Source organism: Hypanus sabinus, chromosome 17, assembly GCF_030144855.1.
Source record: "Hypanus sabinus isolate sHypSab1 chromosome 17, sHypSab1.hap1, whole genome shotgun sequence".
In the NCBI taxonomy this organism is placed as follows: domain Eukaryota; kingdom Metazoa; phylum Chordata; class Chondrichthyes; order Myliobatiformes; family Dasyatidae; genus Hypanus; species Hypanus sabinus.
In genome coordinates, this window is record NC_082722.1 from 52,411,468 (window position 1) to 52,431,246 (window position 19,779).

A 19,779-nucleotide genomic window follows, 5' to 3' on the forward strand; every position below is an offset into this window, starting at 1 on the left:
CTACCTAGCCACCCAAGCTATAGAATGGAATCTGCCTCTCACACAAGTCTAGCTCTGTGGCCTTTCTAGGCAGTTAACATTAAAAATGTATATTTACTCTTAAGTACCTATCTGCATGCGGTTGTCACCAGGTGCAATGTAGTGGAGAAAAACAAAAAGGATGAAGAGGAAGAATAGATATGGGAGTCACAGGCACCACTTTCTATCTGACTTAGCAATATTGTCTTAAATAGGAAATAAAGGATTTCCAAAATGTACAAGTAATCAAGCTGTGCTCCAAAAGGGCATGGTGGCCAAAGTTGAAACAGTAGAACAGAACAACGTGATCATGGTCTTGATCCTCTTCCACCAGCTTTTGCCAAATCTTGTCCCCATAGTGTTATAATTATCATTTTACCTCACTGTCAGCGTGGAATCCCAAAGATATGAAAGCAATCAGTACTATTACATCGATGACTAGTGCTAGAAGCTGGCACACGTGGATCTTGACTGGGCTTAGGTTTTAACTCAGCTGAAGTATTAAAATTACTTGAGAGCCCTGTTATTATGCAACACACAGATAATGCCAAATAGCCAAAGTAGCAGCAGACCTGGCTGGCAGGGAACAATTTGCTGTCAGGAAATCAATCAATTAAGAACAGCAGAGATTTGATAAAATATTTATATGTACATATTTTTAAATGTCATTGAAGTTATTTTCCTCTGGATGTTATTCTTTTCTGACAGATACATAATGACTTGAGAGAAATATGTTAACTAGAGTTTAATTACTCAGTGAGTGAAGTCTGTCTTTACATCAATAATCTTCAGAAATAGATAGGGCTGAATATTCTTTAGTGAGACATTCTCTTTGGCCTTATAAGTGGAAAAGTTTGTTTAATATTGAAGGCCAGTGCAGCCATTGGGGCAGAATGGTAGCACACACTTTACAGTACCAGGTTCAATTCCTGCTGCTGCCTGTAAGGAATTTGCACGTTCTCCTTATGACCGTGTAGGTTTCTTCCACGTTTCCTCCCACAGTCCAAAGACGTACCGGTGGGTAGGTTAATTGGTCATTGTAAGTTGTCCCATGAATAGGCTAGGATTAAATCGGGGGGGGGGGGGGGGTGCTGGGAGGCGTGGCTCAAAGGGCCGAAAGAGACTATTCTGTGCCATGTCGCAACAAAAATAAATAACTAAATAAGCAGGATGCAGACTTGTAACCTTTACCACCACAGCAGCTAGCGCAATGCTATAACAGCTCCGGACATTGAAGCTGAGAGCTCAATCGCAGCTTCCTCTGTAAGAAGTCTCTGTCCTCCCGTTAGAATGCATGAATTTTTTTTCCAGTTTCCTCCCACAGTCAAAAAGATGTACAAATAGATTAATTGGTCATTGTAAATTGTGATTAGGTTAGAGTTAAACTGGGGTTGTTGCAGGTTGCTGGGTGGCACAGGTCAAAGGGCTATGTCTCTAAATTAAAAATAAATAAACCAGTAAGTTAAAAGGAGGACAAGGGCGAGAGATATGTGGGAACACTAGCTTCTGCAGGTTCCTCTGCAAGTTACACATCATCCTGACTTGTAAGTCCATTGCTGTTCTTTATTGCCACTTGTCTAACTTGTGGAAGTCATACCCGGCAATATTGTGGGAGAACAATCAGAACTGCAACAGTTGAAGCAGTGCTAACTAACTTCTCAAGAGCAAATAAGAATGGGATATAAATGCTGACCTTGCCAGTAAAATCCCCCCCAAAAAAAGTGCGGTCCTAGTGTAATTATATTTCCCCTAGGGTGAACACAAGGTTAAGGTTGCTAGCCAGTGAGAATATTAAATAGATCAGGCTAAGAGGACAAGAAGCCTGACTCACAGCAGCAACATTCAGCCTTGAAGAGTTCACATAGTTTACAGTTAGAAGGAACTTACTGCATCTGTATGTGAGGCAGGGTAGGAGCTGGTGGAGATGGAGGCATAGCACCCAATTCATTATGGAAGCTACTTCTGTGTTAAGCACATCTTCCTACCCCACCGCTGCACACACAAGCACAATGTCTAGTCATAGTTAAAGGTCTGGGCATTTCTTGGATGAATAATTTCCAACATCACATTAGACTCAAGGTCAAAGGTATGGGAGACTGACAGAGTAAAGAGTTCTACCTCTTACCTTGTCTATTGTGTCATACAAGGCAGGTAAGAACCCAATACAAAGAGTGATACAGTCTATCTATTGCAGGAGTTCCCAACCTGGGGTCCACAGTCCATTCTGTTAATGGTAGGAGTCCATGACAGTAAAATGTTGGGAACCTCTGACCTTTGGGCTGTTCCACCAAAACAGACGTGCTCATTTGATGTCTGTATTCACGGGATTTTGATACATCTTTCACTTGTGTTGAAGAATCTTTAAGAATGCAGCTGTTTAACCAGACATTTTATTCAATTGTGATTACGTTCACATTCCAAAGTTATCACATAGTAAAAAATAAACACATTATATGACATTTGCACTCCAAAATTACTAGTCTAGTGATATTTATATTCTGGACAGTATTCGCACATTCCCATTCATCTTTCAGATCCAACTAATTTTATTTTTTAAATCTACGGTCATACCTTTTAAAGCACCAAACTGGCTTCCCAGTTGCTACCTTAGAAATTGTGGTAATAGTTGAATTACCTTAAATTTGTTGAAGTATGACAAGTAGGATTTTAGATATCCAGCATGAAGCAGCTCTAGAAAGAACTAAGGAGGCCTTCTAATTCTGGAGACACAAGAGACTGCTAATGCTGCATGCTGGAGTAACATAAAATCTACTGGAGGAATCCAAGGGGTGAATCAACATTGAAATGTTGACAATTCCTTTTCTCCCTCAGATGCTGTATGGTAGTAGCGTTTATTTGAGATTTGGATTCCTCTCTCCAAAGCATTCTGGGCAGTCTTGCCACAGACATAGAGTTCAGTGATTCAGAAGTTACTCTTTTCTTTTAGATAATTACAGACAGAAGCTTATCCATAATACTAAATCCTTACCTGGTACTTTTAAAAATAATCTTCTAACCAAATCCCTGTATGTAGATCTTAGTAACTAACGAGTGAAACAAGCCACAGATAACCTCATGGATGGGGCAGCAGATGCAAAAGTATCAGTGCTATGTATTTCACTAAAGTCCTTGGGAAATTTAGATACAAACAAATTATCAGTTACTGTCAGCATATCAAAAGTTAAATTTTTTTAAGTTCATACAAGTTAACAAACAATTCTATTAACCAAGTGTAAGGTTTCAAAATTTCATTCTGAAGACAGTACAGTACCAGATTATTTTTAATACAGGCAGGTTATTTCCAGTGTGAATAGCTCACTCTTATAACTTGTAAATAGATTTTAACTTCTTTGAGACTCTCATGAAAAGCAAGCCTCTCTGATCCCAATGGCAACATTGCCCATTCTCCTGCCCATGCATACATTTCCTATAATTAAGATTCTAGAGGATGATGTTACAACTAAAGATCTGACCAGTCCTCAGTTTTGCAAAACTCTACAATTCCCTTTAAAGAGTGGGATACTAACATTACAACATTCATACAATTCAGTACACTTATTTGCTCTTACTGATACATTGATTGTGTTAGTGTTTAATAAAGCTGTTCTATCTCAATAAAACAGAGTCAACATTTATACTTCTGCAGCCAATGTCATCTGCCAATCTCCATTCAGGTTAAATTATTTTGCGAATTAATGAGCTAAAAAATGCAGCAGTTCATTCCATTTTCAACCAAATAATACTATAACAAAGGTCCTCAACAGTCTGCATAACTACAACTCCAGCTTATTACAACATCTGCAAATATTACAACATCTGCATCAAGATAAGGGGCAGCAGCCAGCTTCCTCATGTTTGGAAAGAAGAGACATTCTAGAGAAGGTCTTTGAGCAGCTCTTGCAGTGATATCTTTTCACATCAGAGTGTGTCTGCAGATGTGCTCGGAGGTTTGAGCGGTCTGCAAATGCCCTGCTGCAGTGAGGACAGGCAAAAGGTTTCTCTCCTGCAAAGAGAGAATAAAGATCAGATCCGAATGTCCCACTGTCACCCATAAGCAAGAAAACTATGATTTTTAAAAAGACTGTAGAGTTAAAGACACCAAGAAGCTTAACTACCGATTTGCTTTTGGCTCCTTTCAGAAGTGACCAAAAAACAATTTGCATCCCAACCCACAGCGAACCATTGGTACACTCCGATGGTTTGATTACCCACCCGATTTTACAAATACTTGTCAACACGTGAATTACAATGGTTAAAGGGTCAGCACTACATGGTGGGCCGAAGGACTGTACTGTGCAGTACTGTTCTAAAACCTGTAAAATATTTTGCAGCTACACCATTTCATTATATAGTGTTTGCTATATAGTCTTCTTTCTAAAACTATTTGCTTTTAAGTGATAACTAGCTGTGAATCCCTATTTCATATAGATGGTTATTTAATTTCAAGCTGGCCAGAAAAAAATGTCACTACTTAACTTGTTTAGAATTAGTGCAGCGGGCCTATTTCACACTGTATTGCAATAAAAAAATATTATGACTACTCAGCCATCAACAATATTAGGACTCCAACTTTACAATTTAGTCAGATGCCTGTAGCAAATACATTATTACAGCAAATGCATTGCATGTCTGTTGGACTGCATTTTAAAATTTCATACACGAAACCATGTTGTTCTGCTAGCAAACATTATTTTGGGCATGGTAACAGAATACCAATTTGTAGCTTAATAAAGGTCATTTAAGAAAGGCTAAAACAGGAGATCCCAACATTTTTTATGCTACGGAGCCTTACCATTAACCAAGGGGTCTGTGGACTCCAGGTTGGGTATTCCTGGTCGAAAACAGAAGAAATGGGTGGCAGGTTGGAGATACATCTCCACCAAAGGAGGTACAAGGCTCCAGCCTGAGGGTCACCCTTGGGCAAGGTGTAGCACCCACTTAGCCCCCTGATCAGGGTCTTGTGAAGTCATGGGAGCAAGTGGTGCATATCACAAGCCCTGGTTATGTGACCAATGATGCCAGGTAGACAATGTCTGAAGAGTACTGATAACAGCAGGGGTCACCCATCTTGTAAAAGCACTGCCAAGAAGGCGGCAGTGGTAAACCACTTCTGTAGAAAAAGTCTTGTAGACTAATGATGATGAAAACAAAAGAAAAACTCAGATTAAGGTAGTTTGTGTTTTCTCAGAGTTCAAGAATGGAATACATCATGTTAGGTTGGATAGAAAGCCATTAGGGCAAAGCTATAGAGCATGCCAACTTTCAAGAAATTGCTGTCGCAGCTCGGTGTTACATAATTTAAATGAAGTGTTTGCTCTTTACCCTACACAGCGATTCATGGCTGGACCATCATAACCATCGATTAATATAGAAGGAGAAAATAACCATAACATGTTGTTTCAAAGACATTTCATTTCCACTAGGGTAATATTTGAAAACATTAAATTACAGTGAAGTATTTCTGGGTCGTTCTCAGGAAAGGAATTATAATGAATTTCTGTGATACAGGGGATGCATTGATTAATTTTAAGCCAGCAAAACAAAAGAGGAACTCAAATTAAGAAAATTCTAGATGTGCTGAAAGGGTTGTTTTTGTGCTGTACTTTTTCTAAAAAAAAATGTGGTTCAATTTTGCTTTCTATTAAGGGTTAAACCTGCAATCTGTCCATTTTTGTGCAATTTGAAACCCTGTTCATTTTACAAAACTTTTAATCCATTAGGTTCAGCAGTCTTTATCTTTCCCACTATCCACCATTGGTATTAACCCTTTGCCAAAGTGGTCTTATTTGATATATTATCCTTACAAGTGGGTGCTGTAGGCAATTTTGCTATTTAGGTATAGGTGGTGGTGGGTGGGGGGGATTAAGAAGTCGCTATGGTGGTAAAAAAAATGACATCATAGCTGAGCTCAGTTCTATTCTCTTCTTCATTCACATTTATGAACTTTCCAGCAGGTCATTGAATAATAAGCAGTGGGAACTTGGTGGGTTTTTTTCACCCTTTACTGGGACCCTATTTGTACTCACCAGTATGTGTTCTGATGTGCCCCTGTAAGAGCCACGGTCTAGAGAATGCTTTGCCACAGATTTTGCAGACACAAGGCAGAGTGTGAGTCCTTATGTGCATCTTCAATGCACCCAGACTGACATATTCCTTATCACAATACTTGCAATTAAAGTATTTTGTAGTCTGTGATTCACAATGAAGCTGTCTGTGTTTAGAGAGACCAGATAAAGTATTGTAAGCCTTGTGACAATGGAAACACTCAAACTTCTCCAGGACTGCTTCAGCAGCACTTTCAACCTCAAAGATTTTTTCCTCCGGTTCATCATCTCCTTTAAATGTGCCATTGTTTCTCTCTCTCCTCTTGGTTCTTTTGGAAAGGGACAGGCTAAGGTCATTCACTGTATTCCTTAGTGGGGTGTTGCTGCCTCTGACAGCGACACATTCCTTAACACTGATCTCTAGGCTTGGTTGGCTACTGAAGGGCATTTCTGTTCCAATCTCAGCATCCAGGGGCGGGGGCAGACACATTCGGGGACTGATAGGAGCCCTGTCCCACAGTCTTGGCGGGTCACAAACGATGGGAGTGAGCACTTCAGGCTGTGGCACCAGTGGAAATCTCAAACCCTCATATAAATATGGTGAAATAACTGTGGCTGAAAAGAAAGCAAAATCTCAAATCATGCAAGTTAATAGAAATACTAATCGGTGGAGCATGTAAATTATTGCCTTATCCATAATATTTAAATAAGTTTACATTTCAGAAAATCTATAGAACCTATCAAGTATCAACAAGGAAGTATTTTAAACAAATGATAGTAAAAGTAATCTTTAAAAGATAAAATTAGAGCATATATTAACAAAGATGTGCATTTCATTATATTAAGGGGAAGTTCTACTTTTCAAGATCGCATCAAACGGTGCATGGCTGATCCCGATTATCTTTTCAAAAGGAATGAGTCCGTCCGCTATTTTCTTGCATAATATGCATATGCAGCTAACTGCCTTTGTCATTCATACTTCCACCACCACCCCTTCCACTTGCAATTAAGCTACTTCAATGTAAAAAAAGACACGTCTTCCCTTTTGTGTGGTGAAACCCTAGGCAATTAGCAAAATTTCTACAGGAAACTATTCACTTAAAATAGTTCACTGTAAGAGATCAATGGATCTCCACAAGTCAAAGGGGAAATCTGATGTGGAACATGAAACAAACATCTAAAAATAAACTACATAAGAAACTACTAAAGAGGGAAGTTTACTTTTTAACTGTTTTTTTTAAAGTGAGGGCGGAAACAGAATACTTAAAGACACAGCCGAAACATGCCTGTTGCTTGTTTAAGACAAATACAAGCCTGAGCTGGAGGGCGAGCCTGTGAATAAGAATGAGAACCCTCATGTAAGGCTATGCACCTGCTGGGTCTCTCTTTATCTTAGCAGCCGCGCTCTACAAACTCTATTAGCTGGATAATTCTACATAGCAGAATTTTTCTTCAATTTGGACGAAGAAAGCGCGCAGACCACTCATTCATGGTCTCGCCTCGATACATAAATATCAGACAAAGTAAACTAAGACATTATTTTTCAACAGGAGCAAACAAGTAGATGCTAAACGTCATGCTCTAAACTAAATTCATAAAGACATGGAAAACAAGTTTATTTTCACAGTTATGTAGAACAGTTTTAAACAATAAACCGAATTTTACTTTTACCATTCTGGATCTCCAGTTGACTGTAGTTAGGTTTCTTGGTGCTACAGTGTTTCTTGATCAGGAAAGAACGGGGCATGACTGTTTATTTCCCTCCTCCCACTGAGAGCATTAAATATGCGCTCAAAACCGAAATCCCGCTAGCTGAGATCTCAAAACGGGATAAGTAAAAATGACAGGGTTAACCAGTGAAGAACAAGTGCAGTAAGTCCGCCCCTCAAATTCTTCACTTGTGGAAACTATCTGAACGTCAGGTGCAAGAGGTCAATCCTTATTAACATAGACCTCCCATTGAGCCAATTAGAGCAAAGGCTCTTCAAGCGGGAGGAGCTAATAGTTGTCAATCATCCTTCCAACAGAACAGGTGGATTTCAGAACTGGAAGCTCGGAAATGGAAATAGGACCGTGTCTTAACGGACTGGAACAAGTGAAGCACTTCACATTTACACGTGCATTCCAGATGTAAAATGTTCAGTATTTAATAATTCGTTTAAAATTGTTAATTACTGGAATCAAATACACTCAGTGGCCACTTTATTAAGTACACCTGTACACGGACACGTTAATACACATATCTAATTGCCCAATAATGTATCAGCAACTCAATGCGTAAAAGCATGTCGGCATTTTCAGACCAAACATCTGAATGGGGAAGAAATGTGGTTTAAGTGACTTAGACTGTGTGATGATTGTTGCTGCCAGATCGGAAAGTCTGAGAATCTTAGAAACTGCTGACCTCCTGGGATTTTCCCGCACAACAGTCTCCAGAGTTTACACAGAATGGTGAGGAAAATAAAATTAAAACATTCTATGAGCGGCAGTTCTGTGGGTGAAAACGCCTCGTTAATGAGAGGTTAAAGGAGAATGGCCAGAATAGTCCAAGCTTATGATGTTCAAAGTTCAAAATAAATTTATTACATATAGGTCACAATATACTACCCCGAGATTCATCTCTGGGATAGGAAGACGACAGTAATTCAAATAACCAGCGTTACAAGTGGTGTACAGAAGAGCAACTCTGAACGCACAGCTCACCGAAACACGGAGTGGACGGGCTCCAGCGGCAGGAGACCACGAACATACACTCAGTTGTCACTTTATTAGACACAGGAGATACCTAATAAATTGGCCACTGAGTGTATATTTTCAATGTAAGTGGAAGATTATTAAATCCATCATTTTGTAGATACAGCATTGGTACTAATTATAATGAAAGTTGATGGCAGCTCCTGCTGTAAAAAGTAATTGTTTTGCTACTTTGCTTAACAATGCGGTAGAGCTCTTGGCGTGAAACTTCCAATTCCTATCTTCCCGAATAAACCATTATTAATGGAAAAATCACTGGACATGTAAAGTTAACTCTCGGAAATTGGATTGGTAACTCTCACAAATATCAGTTTCTTTACTGTTCTTCTACCGTTTATTTGCTCACAAGCTACAAGGCAGTTTCTAGATTTTGTATCCTACTAAATGACATTATACTTCGTATAGACCCAATGCCATAAGAATAACAATTCATCTTCCTTGATAGGCAGAGTAGCAGAATTGTCCATAAGTAAACTCCACGTCAAGCTTACTTTTGCAATTCATATTTAAATAGAAAATAACTTTAAAACACTTGGGAAATTCAACTGAGCTGGAAGTGATTTCCCACGATAACCATGCAGAAGTCAAAACAAAAGTTTGGCATATCCAAGCAAAATGACAGCTATCATGTTACTTATGGAGGGCTCAATTTTAGGGCAACTCTCTCTGGGTTATTTTATTTCGTTCGGCTGTAACATCTGGCAATGAAAAGGAGGTGGGTTTGTTTAATATAAAATTGCGATACACAGTAATCCCCTCCCCCATTTAATTAGGTAAATTTGGAAAGAAGACATTGAGTTCCAGAGTGCTGGCGAACATCAGTCCCTTGGTAATAACTCAAACAAGTGGTCATCTGGCAGCTTGCTCTCATAAAACATCGTGACGTGCAAATTAGCTGTTGATTCTGCCTTATAAACAGTGAGGTACTGGAAATGAATTGGAGAGATTAAAAAGCCTACAGAAATGCAAAGGCCATCGCCACGTGACTAACGCTATGTTTTTACGGACCTCTTGAAGTCGAAAGTACACAAACATCATTCGACATGGTAATCACATCTTCACAGTAACTGTAAAAGGGCAATCACGTTCTGACTTTCATAGGAATGAACATCGGACTTCTGAATTTTATAATATCATGGGAGCTCGTTCGTATTGACAGGTGCCCATAAATCAGGTGTTCATGACCTTGTGTTCTTATTTAAAAGGTGAACTATGTACCATTACAGTATTAAAATGCTAAAGAGCGTCTAACATTGTGCATTGATGTTTCATTGGTTATGTCGTAATTATGAGGAAAGATCCAAATCAATAATTCTAGCATCTTTCGACAATGTATTAGATAGCATATTATATCCCAAGTCTTTGATTTGCATCCAACTTTATTTAATTTTTGAATGCCAAACTTTCTAAACATTAAAAAAACCTTTTGAAATATTTCAAAGGCATAACAAACATATTACAGAGAGGCTATCAATGTTTGCATTTTATTTGAATATTTTAGTTTAAATACCAAGTTCAGGGAACTGCATTCTTATCTCCTGATCAGGTATTTTATAACTCTTGTGATTTAATATTGGTAACACACACAAAATGCTGGTGGAACGCAGCAGGCCAGGCAGCATCTATGGGGAGAAGCGCTGTTGACGTTTCGGGCCGAGACCCTTCGTCAGGACTCTGTTTCCTCGTGTTTGCCATTTAATATTGGTGTTGGTTTACTGTTGTCCATTACAATATTGCCAAGTCCCTCATGGGAGGCTAATCCAGAAGATTGCGTTACATGGGATACGCAGCGAAATGGCTGTTTGGATTCAGAACTGGCTTGCACATAGTAAAAAGAGGGTAGAGTTTGAAGGAACTTATTCGTGCTGGAAGTCTGTAATTAATCCACAGGGACCTGTGCTCGGACCTCTGCAGTTTGTGATGTATATAACAAACTGGATGAAAATGTAGGTGGGTGGGTTAGTAAGCTTGAAGAAGATACCAAGATTGGTCGAGTTGTCGATAGTGTAGAAGACTGGCAGGGAATACAGCACAATAGAGATCAGTTGCAGATATGGGCAGAGAAGTGGCGGATGGAGTTTAACCCAGATAAATGTGGGGTGTTGCACCTTGGTAGGGCAAATGCAGGGAGACAGTACGCTGTTAAGGGCAAGACCCTGAATAGTGTTGCTGAGGAGAGAGATCTTGGGGTCCATGTTCATAGCTCCATCAAAGTAGCAACACGGGTCGATGGGTTGGTTAAGACGGCTTATGGAAGGCTTGGTTTTATTAGTTGAGGCATTGAGTTCAAAAGGCAACTTTATAAAACTCTGGTTTGGCCACATCTGGAGTATTGCATACAGTTCTGGTCGCCCCACTATAAGAAGTATGTAGAGGCTTTGGAGAGGGTGCAGAAGATGTTTCCCAGGATACTGCCTGGTTTAGGGGGCAGGTGCTATCATGAGAGGCTGGAAAACTTCGGTTGTTTTCTTTGGAGTGGTGGAGGCTGGGGGAGGGGGGGAGATCTAATAAAGCTTTATAAGATTATGAGAGGCATAGAGTGGACAGGAAGTGTATTTTTCCCAGGATAGAAATATCCAATACCAGTGGCCATGCGTTGAAATCTGAGTGGATGAATGTGTGCTTACGAAATCATTCCCAAACCAAAAGCCGTGCATGAACCACGAGATTCGACGTCTGCTGAGGGTTAGACCTGTGACATTTACAGCAAGTCTAGCGACCCAGGTCTGTACAGGAAAATCAAGTATAACCTGCGGAGGGTTATTTCAAGAGCGAAGAAACAATTCCGAGAGGCTAGAGACAACATCGATGCACGTCAACTCTGGCAGGGTTTGCAGCACGTTACTTCCTACAAAGTGAAACCCAACACTGGGTTTCCCAGGGCTCAAACGGCTAGCACGAGGGGGCACAGTTTTAAGGTGCTTGAAAGTAGGTACAGAGGAAATGTCAGGGGTAAGGTTTTTACGCAGAGAGTGGTGAGTACGTGGAACGGGCTGCCGGCGATGGTGGTGGAGGTGGATATGACAGGGTATTTTAAGAGACTCCTGGATAGGTACATGGAGTTCAGAAAAATAGAGGGCTATGGGTAACCCTAGGTCATTTCTAAGGTAAGGACACTTTCGGCACAGCTTCGTGGGCCGAAGGACCTGCATTGTGCTGTAGATTTTTAATGTTTCTAACATCATGAATGGCAGTGATGCTTCTCTAGCAGAAGAGTTCAACGCCTTTTATTCTCACTTTGAAGGGTGGGGTGGAATTTAACTACAGCTGTGAGGATCCCTGCTGTACCCGGTGACCCTTGATCTTTGTCTCGGAGGCTGGCGTCAGGCTGTCTTTCGGGAGGGGAAACCTTAGCAAAGTATCAGGCCCCGATAAAGTACTTGGAAAGGCTCTGAAAACTTGTGCCAACCAACTGGCGGGTGTATTCAAAAACATTTTCAACCTCTCACTGCTGAGGTCAGAAGTTCCCACCTGCTTCAAAACGGCAACAATTATACCAGTGCCTAAGAAGAGCAGGGTAAGCTGCCTCAGTGACTATCGGCCAGTTGGACTCACATCTACGGTGATGAAATGCTTTGAGAAACTAGTCATGGCTAAAATCAACTCCTGCCTCAGCAAAGACCTGGACCCACTGCAATCTGCCTACCGCCACAGCAGACGTAATCTCAATAGCTGTTTACACGACCTTAGATGCTGTATAATAAAAACACCTGCGTCAGGGTGCTGTTTATTGACTGAAACAGCATTCCTCTAGTCCAAATCGAAAAGCTACAGAACCTGGGTCCATGTACCCCGCTCTGCAATCGGATCCTCGACTTCCTGCGCGGATCGGTAATCACATCTCTTCCTCGCTGACGACCAACGCTGGCGCCCCTCCCAGGGGTGTGTGCTTAGCCCATTCCTTTACTCTCTATACCCATTACGGTGTGGCTGGGCACGGCTCAAATCCCGTCTGAAAAGTTGCTGATGATACAACCACTGTTGGCAGAATCTCAGATGGAGACGAGAGGAGCATACAGGAGCAGTCAGCGGGAGTGGGGGGGGGGGGGGGGGGTCCTGTCCAGACAGGTATATGTAGTTGATCACAGAGACGGGAGGAGCAGTCAGTGGAGGGGGAGGGGGGGTCCTGTCCAGACAGGTATATGTAGTTGATCACAGAGACGGGAGGAGCAGTCAGCGGGAGTGGGGGGGGGGGGGGGGGTCCTGTCCAGACAGGTATATGTAGTTGATCACAGAGACGGGAGGAGCAGTCAGCGGGAGTGGGGGGGGGGGGGGGGTCCTGTCCAGACAGGTATATGTAGTTGATCACAGAGATGGGAGGAGCAGTCAGCGGGAGGGGGGGGGGGGGGTCCTGTCCAGACAGGTATATGTAGTTGATCACAGAGACGGGAGGAGCAGTCAGCGGGAGGGGGGGGGGGGGGGTCCTGTCCAGACAGGTATATGTAGTTGATCACAGAGATGGGAGGAGCAGTCAGCGGGAGGGGGGGGGGGTCCTGTCCAGACAGGTATATGTAGTTGATCACAGAGACGAGAGGAGCATACAGGAGCGAGATAGAGCAGCTAGTAGAGTGGTGCCGCCGCAACAACCTTTCACTCAACGCCAGTAAGACCAAAGAGCGGACTGTAGACTATAGAAATAGTAAGACGATGAAACACGAAGCAATCGTTATAGAGGGATCAGAACTGGAGAGAGTGAGCGACTCTCTTCAAGTCTCTCTGAGGATCTAACCTGGTCCCAACATATCGATGCAGCGATAAAGGCAAGACAGCGGCCTTATTTAATTAGGAGCTTGAGGAGATTTGGTTTATCGCCTAAGATACTCGAAACTTGTCCTGATGTACTATCGAGAGCATTCTGGCAAGCTGCATGGGCGGGGGTTGCGAACTACTGCACAGGACCGTAAGAAGCTACAGAAAGTTGTAAAATTAGTCACCTCTTACATGGGTTCTCGCCTCCTTCAAGGAGCGGAGCCTCAGAAAGGCGACGTCACCACCCCGGGCATGCCCTCTTCTCATAGTTACCGTCGGGTCAGAGGCAAAGAAGTCTGAAGGCCCACACTCGGCGATTCAGGAACAGCTTCTTCCCCTCTGCCATCAGATTTCTGAATGGACATTGAATCCTTGGACACGACCCCACTGTTTCTGGTTGTGCACTATTTTAACTGATTAATAGGTACACACACATATTTACTATCATTTATTCATTCTACATTATGTATTGCATTGAACTGTTGCCGCTAAGTTAACAAATTTCATGACACATGCCAGTGATATTGAACCTGACTCTGCTCGAAGATGAGAGGGGGGAGGTTCAAAGGATATGTGAAGGGTAACTTATTTTCTCAGAGAATGGTGATGTCGGGAATGCGCTGCCTGGTGTGGTGCCAGAGGCAAATACACTAAAGACTTTTAAAATACATTTAGATAGGCACATAGACGTGAGGAAGATGGAGGGGGATACGGAGAATGTGTGGGTAAGAGGGTTAGCTTTTGATTAACTTGTTCGGAAGTGCGGGCCGAAGAGCCTGTTCCAGCGCTGTACTGTTCTATGTACATGTACCAAAACACAGTGAAAAACAGATCATTCTATATATACTGTACGAACGTCATGGTGGTAAATAGGAAAACAGAACGCAGAATGAAGTGTGGAGAACATCATTAGTAATTATTACATTAGAATTGAGCTTTAAATTAGTTGCGTTGAGGTCTCTGTCGGTCAGATTTGACCATGGATATCGCGACCTAGCTGTGTAGATTTGCAAGCCCGGGGCAGTACGATATGGAGAGCAAGCTGTTGCCCATGTAACACGGTCCCCCTCTTCCACACATCTGATGAAACCCGAAGGAACGGCAGAGACCGATACAGTTTGGCATCAGAAGTGTGGCGGGAGTTGCCAGTCAGCAATGAACTCAGCGTAGGACTGACTGCCTTGGGGACTCCAGCTCCGGATTTTCCCCTCAGGAGTTAATTCCGAAACCTTCCCAATGGGTGGCTATAGCCACAATGCAGCGGACGTTTGAGATCGGAGTTTTCCTTCTGCTAGATGAGCTGCCAACCACGGCTGACGAGCTCCATTTGCCCAAAGCAATTGGTTTTAAGGAGCTAGTAACTCGCCTTTTGTCATTTAATGTAAGAAATAGGAGCAGAAGTAGGCCATCTGGCCCGTCGAACCTGCTCCGCCATTCAATAAGATCATGGCTGATCTGGCCATGGACTCATCTCCACCAACCTGCTTTCCCCCCATAACCCTTAATTCCTCTACTATGCAAAAATCTATCCAACCTTGTCTTAAATATATTTACTGAGGTAGCTTCCACTGCTTCACTGGGCAAAGAATTCCACAGATTCACCACTCTGGGAAAAGCAGTTCCTCCTCATCTCCGTCCTAAATCTATTCCCCTGAATCTTGAAGCTATGTCCCCCAGTTCTAGTCTCACCCATCAGTAGAAAAAGCTTTCCTGCCTTTATCCCTTTCATAATTTTATATGTTTCTATAAGATTTCCTCTCATCCTTCTGAGTTCCAGCGAGTACAGTCCCAGGCGCAATGAAGGCCAACATTCCATTTACCTTCTTGATCACCAGCTGCACCTGCAAACCAAAATTTTTTGGGAGTGCTTCTGCATGAATTGCAAGTCCTGCACAGGCGCATTCTGCAATCTTTTATCATTTAAATAATAATCTGCTCTTCCATTTTTGCTTCCAAAGTGGATGACCTCACATTTTCCAACATTGTACTCCATCTACCAGACCCTTGCCCACTCACTTAACCTACCTTTATTTCTCTGCAGACGCTCGGTATCCTCTGTCCAATTTGCTTTTCCACTCAATTTAGTGTCATCAGTGAACTTAGATACACTACACTTGGTTCCTTCCTTCAGATCGTTAATGTATATTGTGAACAGTTATGGGCCCACCACCAAATGCAAACCAGAGAAACACCCATGTATTCCCAACTCTCTGCCTTTTATTAGTTAACCTATTCCCTATCCATGATAATACATCACCACCCCACTCCATGCATCCTTATCCCTGTCAGTAGAAGTGGTTCCACCAGGCTTGGTAGCTAAGTCTCACATGAAGGCCAGGAGGTTATTTGAGGTGCACGCCATTGGAAACATTTAATACGTAAAGAGAGCTTGTCCCCATTACTACCCCTGGCTATGACAAGCTTAAGGAACCTTAAAATAATAGAATTATAATAAATGTGGATCTACTTAGAGCAGCTCACGAATAGCCACCACACTCTGGCACCATTGTGGAGACAATGCCAAGCAATTTTATTATACTCTTTTACCTACCACTGACAAATATGGGCAGGACTTTGGCTTTGTGTTTCCTCTCATCTCATAATCATTTTGTTCTAAATACGGGGTTTCAATGGAATTGTTACTTTAATTTACATCTCATTACACAAGGGATGCAGTCTTCAACGTTTTGAAGTCACATCTTTTGATTTGGACTTAAGTTCTAAGGTATTACTGTAGATGGTGTCAAAATGGCTTTTGTGATGCATCTGATCTGGTAGTGTAGTGGATAGTGCTTGTCACTCTTACTTTCAGCTTCCACCACTGGCTAGCAGTCTTGTGAAAAGAAGAGCTGAATGTGTCAATCTCTCCCTGCCTCTCCAACAGCAAGTCTCATGTAGTGCCTTTTCACTGGCAACACACGGATACAGAACTCCTTTCAGACTCAGGCTGAACTATAGAGGGTGGGGAAGATATCTGGTCCCTGCACACGTAGCTCGCAGGTCCAACGGCATGTGGAATTGCCTTGGAGCTCATGAACTAGATCCCCAGCTATGGGTAAATAGCCCCACTGCCTTGTGGGCAGCCTCTGGAGAGACCAAGGCTAAGGGAGTAAACCCATTCAGCAAATCCGGAGTGAAACCCCTAAGGCAGCTGGACGTCATTGAACATCCTCTTGCAGCCAAGCTTGTGCCTAACGTATTGCTTCATAAGCTTTCCTTTAGACTTCACTGGCGAGGCCAAGAGGGAGATCTTGACAACTGAACATTTCAGGATCCCATACCTTCCACCCAGGCTTGTGATGATCATCATCATCACACATTGTCCTCCGAGACAGATGGATACCAACCACCATTACTATAGATAATTATAATAATTGTGCATTAAAGACACATTCAAATGTCAGGAGTTTTGCTTTAAACAATCATCTAGAGCTAGGGACCAAAACACAGATCTTGATCGTAAGCACCACACCAACTTTAAAAAGCAATGTTTCTTTTTCCTAAACCATGATCTCTGAACTCTTCCCTTTCCCCATCGTTGTACAGCCCTTCAATGAAGGCTACTAAAAAGAGTTCAGGACCTGATGCCTCATAGCCTTAAATTTTCTGACTAATTGATTGAAATTTCTCCAACTATGGAAGACCACCATGGTGTTTTTCAGATGTCACAAGCCCCATTCCATTCACCAATAATTTTATCCTTCATGCCTGGAAAATGTCGGAGACCAAAATAGTTTGCTAACTTGTGATTGCCTATGGAGCATCAACAGCGTAACTGCAAGTTTACCAAAAATGCTTTATTCAGCATAGTACATCGTCTAACTCTTGCGTCTGCTTTTGAAGCACATACTTAGTTCCACTTGCCTCTTACTTATCAAGTACCAACTGGTTGGTTAGTTGGCTGCTGTAAGTCATCCGTTTGCTTTGGTAAATGCCAACAGAAACACCGGGAACTAGATGGACATGTCAGAGAGAATACATTGCAGGTCTGAAGGAAGAGGAGAATTGGATTGATATGCTGGGAGTTAGCAACAATTTAACAGGCTGAATAGCCTCCATTCACCATGATAACAAGTTATATGCCCATTACCTGCAGATTTGGTTATCTGAAGCCCTGGACTACATGTAAAATCACTGACCAGAAACTTAATCAAATTTCTTTTCTAAAGATGCTGCCTGACATGGTGAGAATTTTCAGCATTTCTTATTTTCAATAATTACCCTTAAGTTGTATTCAGTTATCATAGTCACTGTTTTTCCATTGGTTCCTATTGAGCAAAGTCTAGAAATTAAAATTCCCAACTCTCCAAGTTCTCTCTTCACTTCCCACCCCACCCCATCCCCTAACTGAATTCTCCTTCGGCCCTAAAATCCAAGTGTTTGCACTTCGGTAAATCTAACTTCTTGGCATTTCCTTACATTGTGTGCTCTCCCAGTGGGTAATGATGTCCTTTAGCCATCAAGTCTTCAATGTTGGCCTTGATTTTCAGTTCATATCCTTGTTCTGAATTTACCTGCTCAAAACCCACTTTCTCTCTGAGGAACTCCCAAATCCACTTTTTACAAAACATGCTCACCACCTCAGTAACAGTTTGTGGCTGTGTATTTAACATTTTAAAAAGCATTTTTGAAAGTCTTGGAATGTTTTACTATATTAAAAGATATTTTACAAATACAGTGCCTATAAAAAGTATTCACCCCACCCCCAGGAAGTTTTCATGTTTTATTGTTTTATAACACTGAATCACAGTAGATTTGACTTTTTTGACACTGATCAACAGAAAAAAAATTTGTGTCAAAGTGAAAACAGATCTCTGCAAAGTGATCTAAATTATTTTCAAATAAAGGCACAAAATAATTGATTACATAAGCATTTACCCACTTTAATATACACACCAAGTTATCACTGGTGCAGCCTTATGTGCGGTCTAGGTGTTTCAATTGATAGTAAAAATACACCTGTATCTGGAATGTCCAACTGCCAGTGAGCCTGTATTCTGGCAAAAACTAAACGAAGACAAAAGAACAATCCAAGCAACTTTGCAAAAGGTTATTGAAAAGTACAAGGAAGGAGATGGATATAAGAAAATTTCGAAGTAACTGAATATCCCTTGCAGTACAGTTAAGCCAATGATCAAGAAATGGAATGAATATAGCACAGCTGTAAACCTGCCCGAGCAGGCAGTCCTCAAAAACTGAGTGACTGTCCATAAAGGGGACTAGTGAGGGAGGCCTCCAAAAGACCAATGACAACTCTGGATGAGCTAAAAGCTTCCGTGGCTGAGAAAGGAGACTGCACATACAACTGTTGCCTGGGCAGCTTTATGGGAGAGTGGCACATAGAAAGCCACTGTTGAAAAAACTCATGTGAAATCTCAGTTAGAGTTTGCCAGAAGGCACTTGGGAGACTCTGAATTAGCTGGAAGGTGGTTCTATGGTCTGATGAAACCAAAACTGAGTTTTTTGGCCATCAGAGTAAATGCTATGTTTGCATAAGCCAAACATGACACATCATGAAAAACACACCATCCCTACTGTGAAGCAAGGTGGTGGCTGCTTCATGCTGTGGGGATACTTCACTGCAGCAGGCCCTGAATGGCTTGTGAAGGTAGAGAGCAAAATGAATGCAGCAAAATACCGGGAAATCCTGGAGGAAAACTTGATTCACTCTGCAGGAGAACTGAGACTTGGAAGAAGATTTATTTTCCAGCAAGGCAATGGCCCAAAGCATAAAGCCAAAGCTACACAAGAATGGCTTAAAAACAAAGTTACTGTTCTTGAGTGGCTAAGTCTGACTCCAGGCCTCAATTCAAATGAGAAATTGTGGCTGGACTTGAAAAAGACTGTTCACTCACGATCCCCATGCAATCTGACAGAGCTTGAACGGTTTTGGAAAGAAGATTGAAGAAAAGATTGCAGTGCCCAGATGTGCAAAGCTGATAGAGACCTATCCACACAGACTGAAGGCTGCAATTGCTGACAAAGGTGCATCTATTAAAATATTGATTTAAAGGGGGGGGGGGCTGAGTAATTATGCAATTACTTTGCATTTAATAATTGTAATACATTTAGGCCAATTTGTAGAAATTTGTTTTCACTTTGGCACAAGAGTCTTTTCTGATCAGTGTTAAAAAAACAAATTTAATCCACTGTAATTCAATATTGCAAAACAATAAAACATGAATACTTCTGGGGGGGGGGGGAGAATGAAATC

The 19,779-nt window shown here is 41.8% G+C and overlaps 1 protein-coding gene across 4 annotated transcripts; it reads right to left on the minus strand.

Moving 5' to 3' along the window:
• Nucleotides 1-2,910: 2,910 nt before the first annotated feature.
• snai3 (snail family zinc finger 3) lies at nt 2,911-19,731 on the minus strand. 4 transcript variants are annotated; one of them, XM_059993062.1, is made up of 3 exons: nt 13,751-19,731; nt 6,045-6,677; nt 2,911-4,021 (listed from the first exon to the last, which is right to left on the minus strand). In XM_059993062.1, the coding sequence occupies exons 1-3, from the start codon at nt 13,830-13,832 to the stop codon at nt 3,840-3,842; spliced, it is 897 nt and encodes a 298-aa protein (XP_059849045.1). In that variant the 5' UTR covers nt 13,833-19,731; the 3' UTR covers nt 2,911-3,839. The 4 variants fall into 4 exon arrangements, with proteins under 4 accessions (XP_059849045.1, XP_059849049.1, XP_059849048.1 ...); XM_059993066.1 differs by lacking the exon at nt 13,751-19,731 and adding an exon at nt 12,594-12,845; XM_059993065.1 differs by lacking the exon at nt 13,751-19,731 and adding an exon at nt 7,734-9,199.
• Between the last annotated feature and the right edge of the window lie 48 nt (nt 19,732-19,779).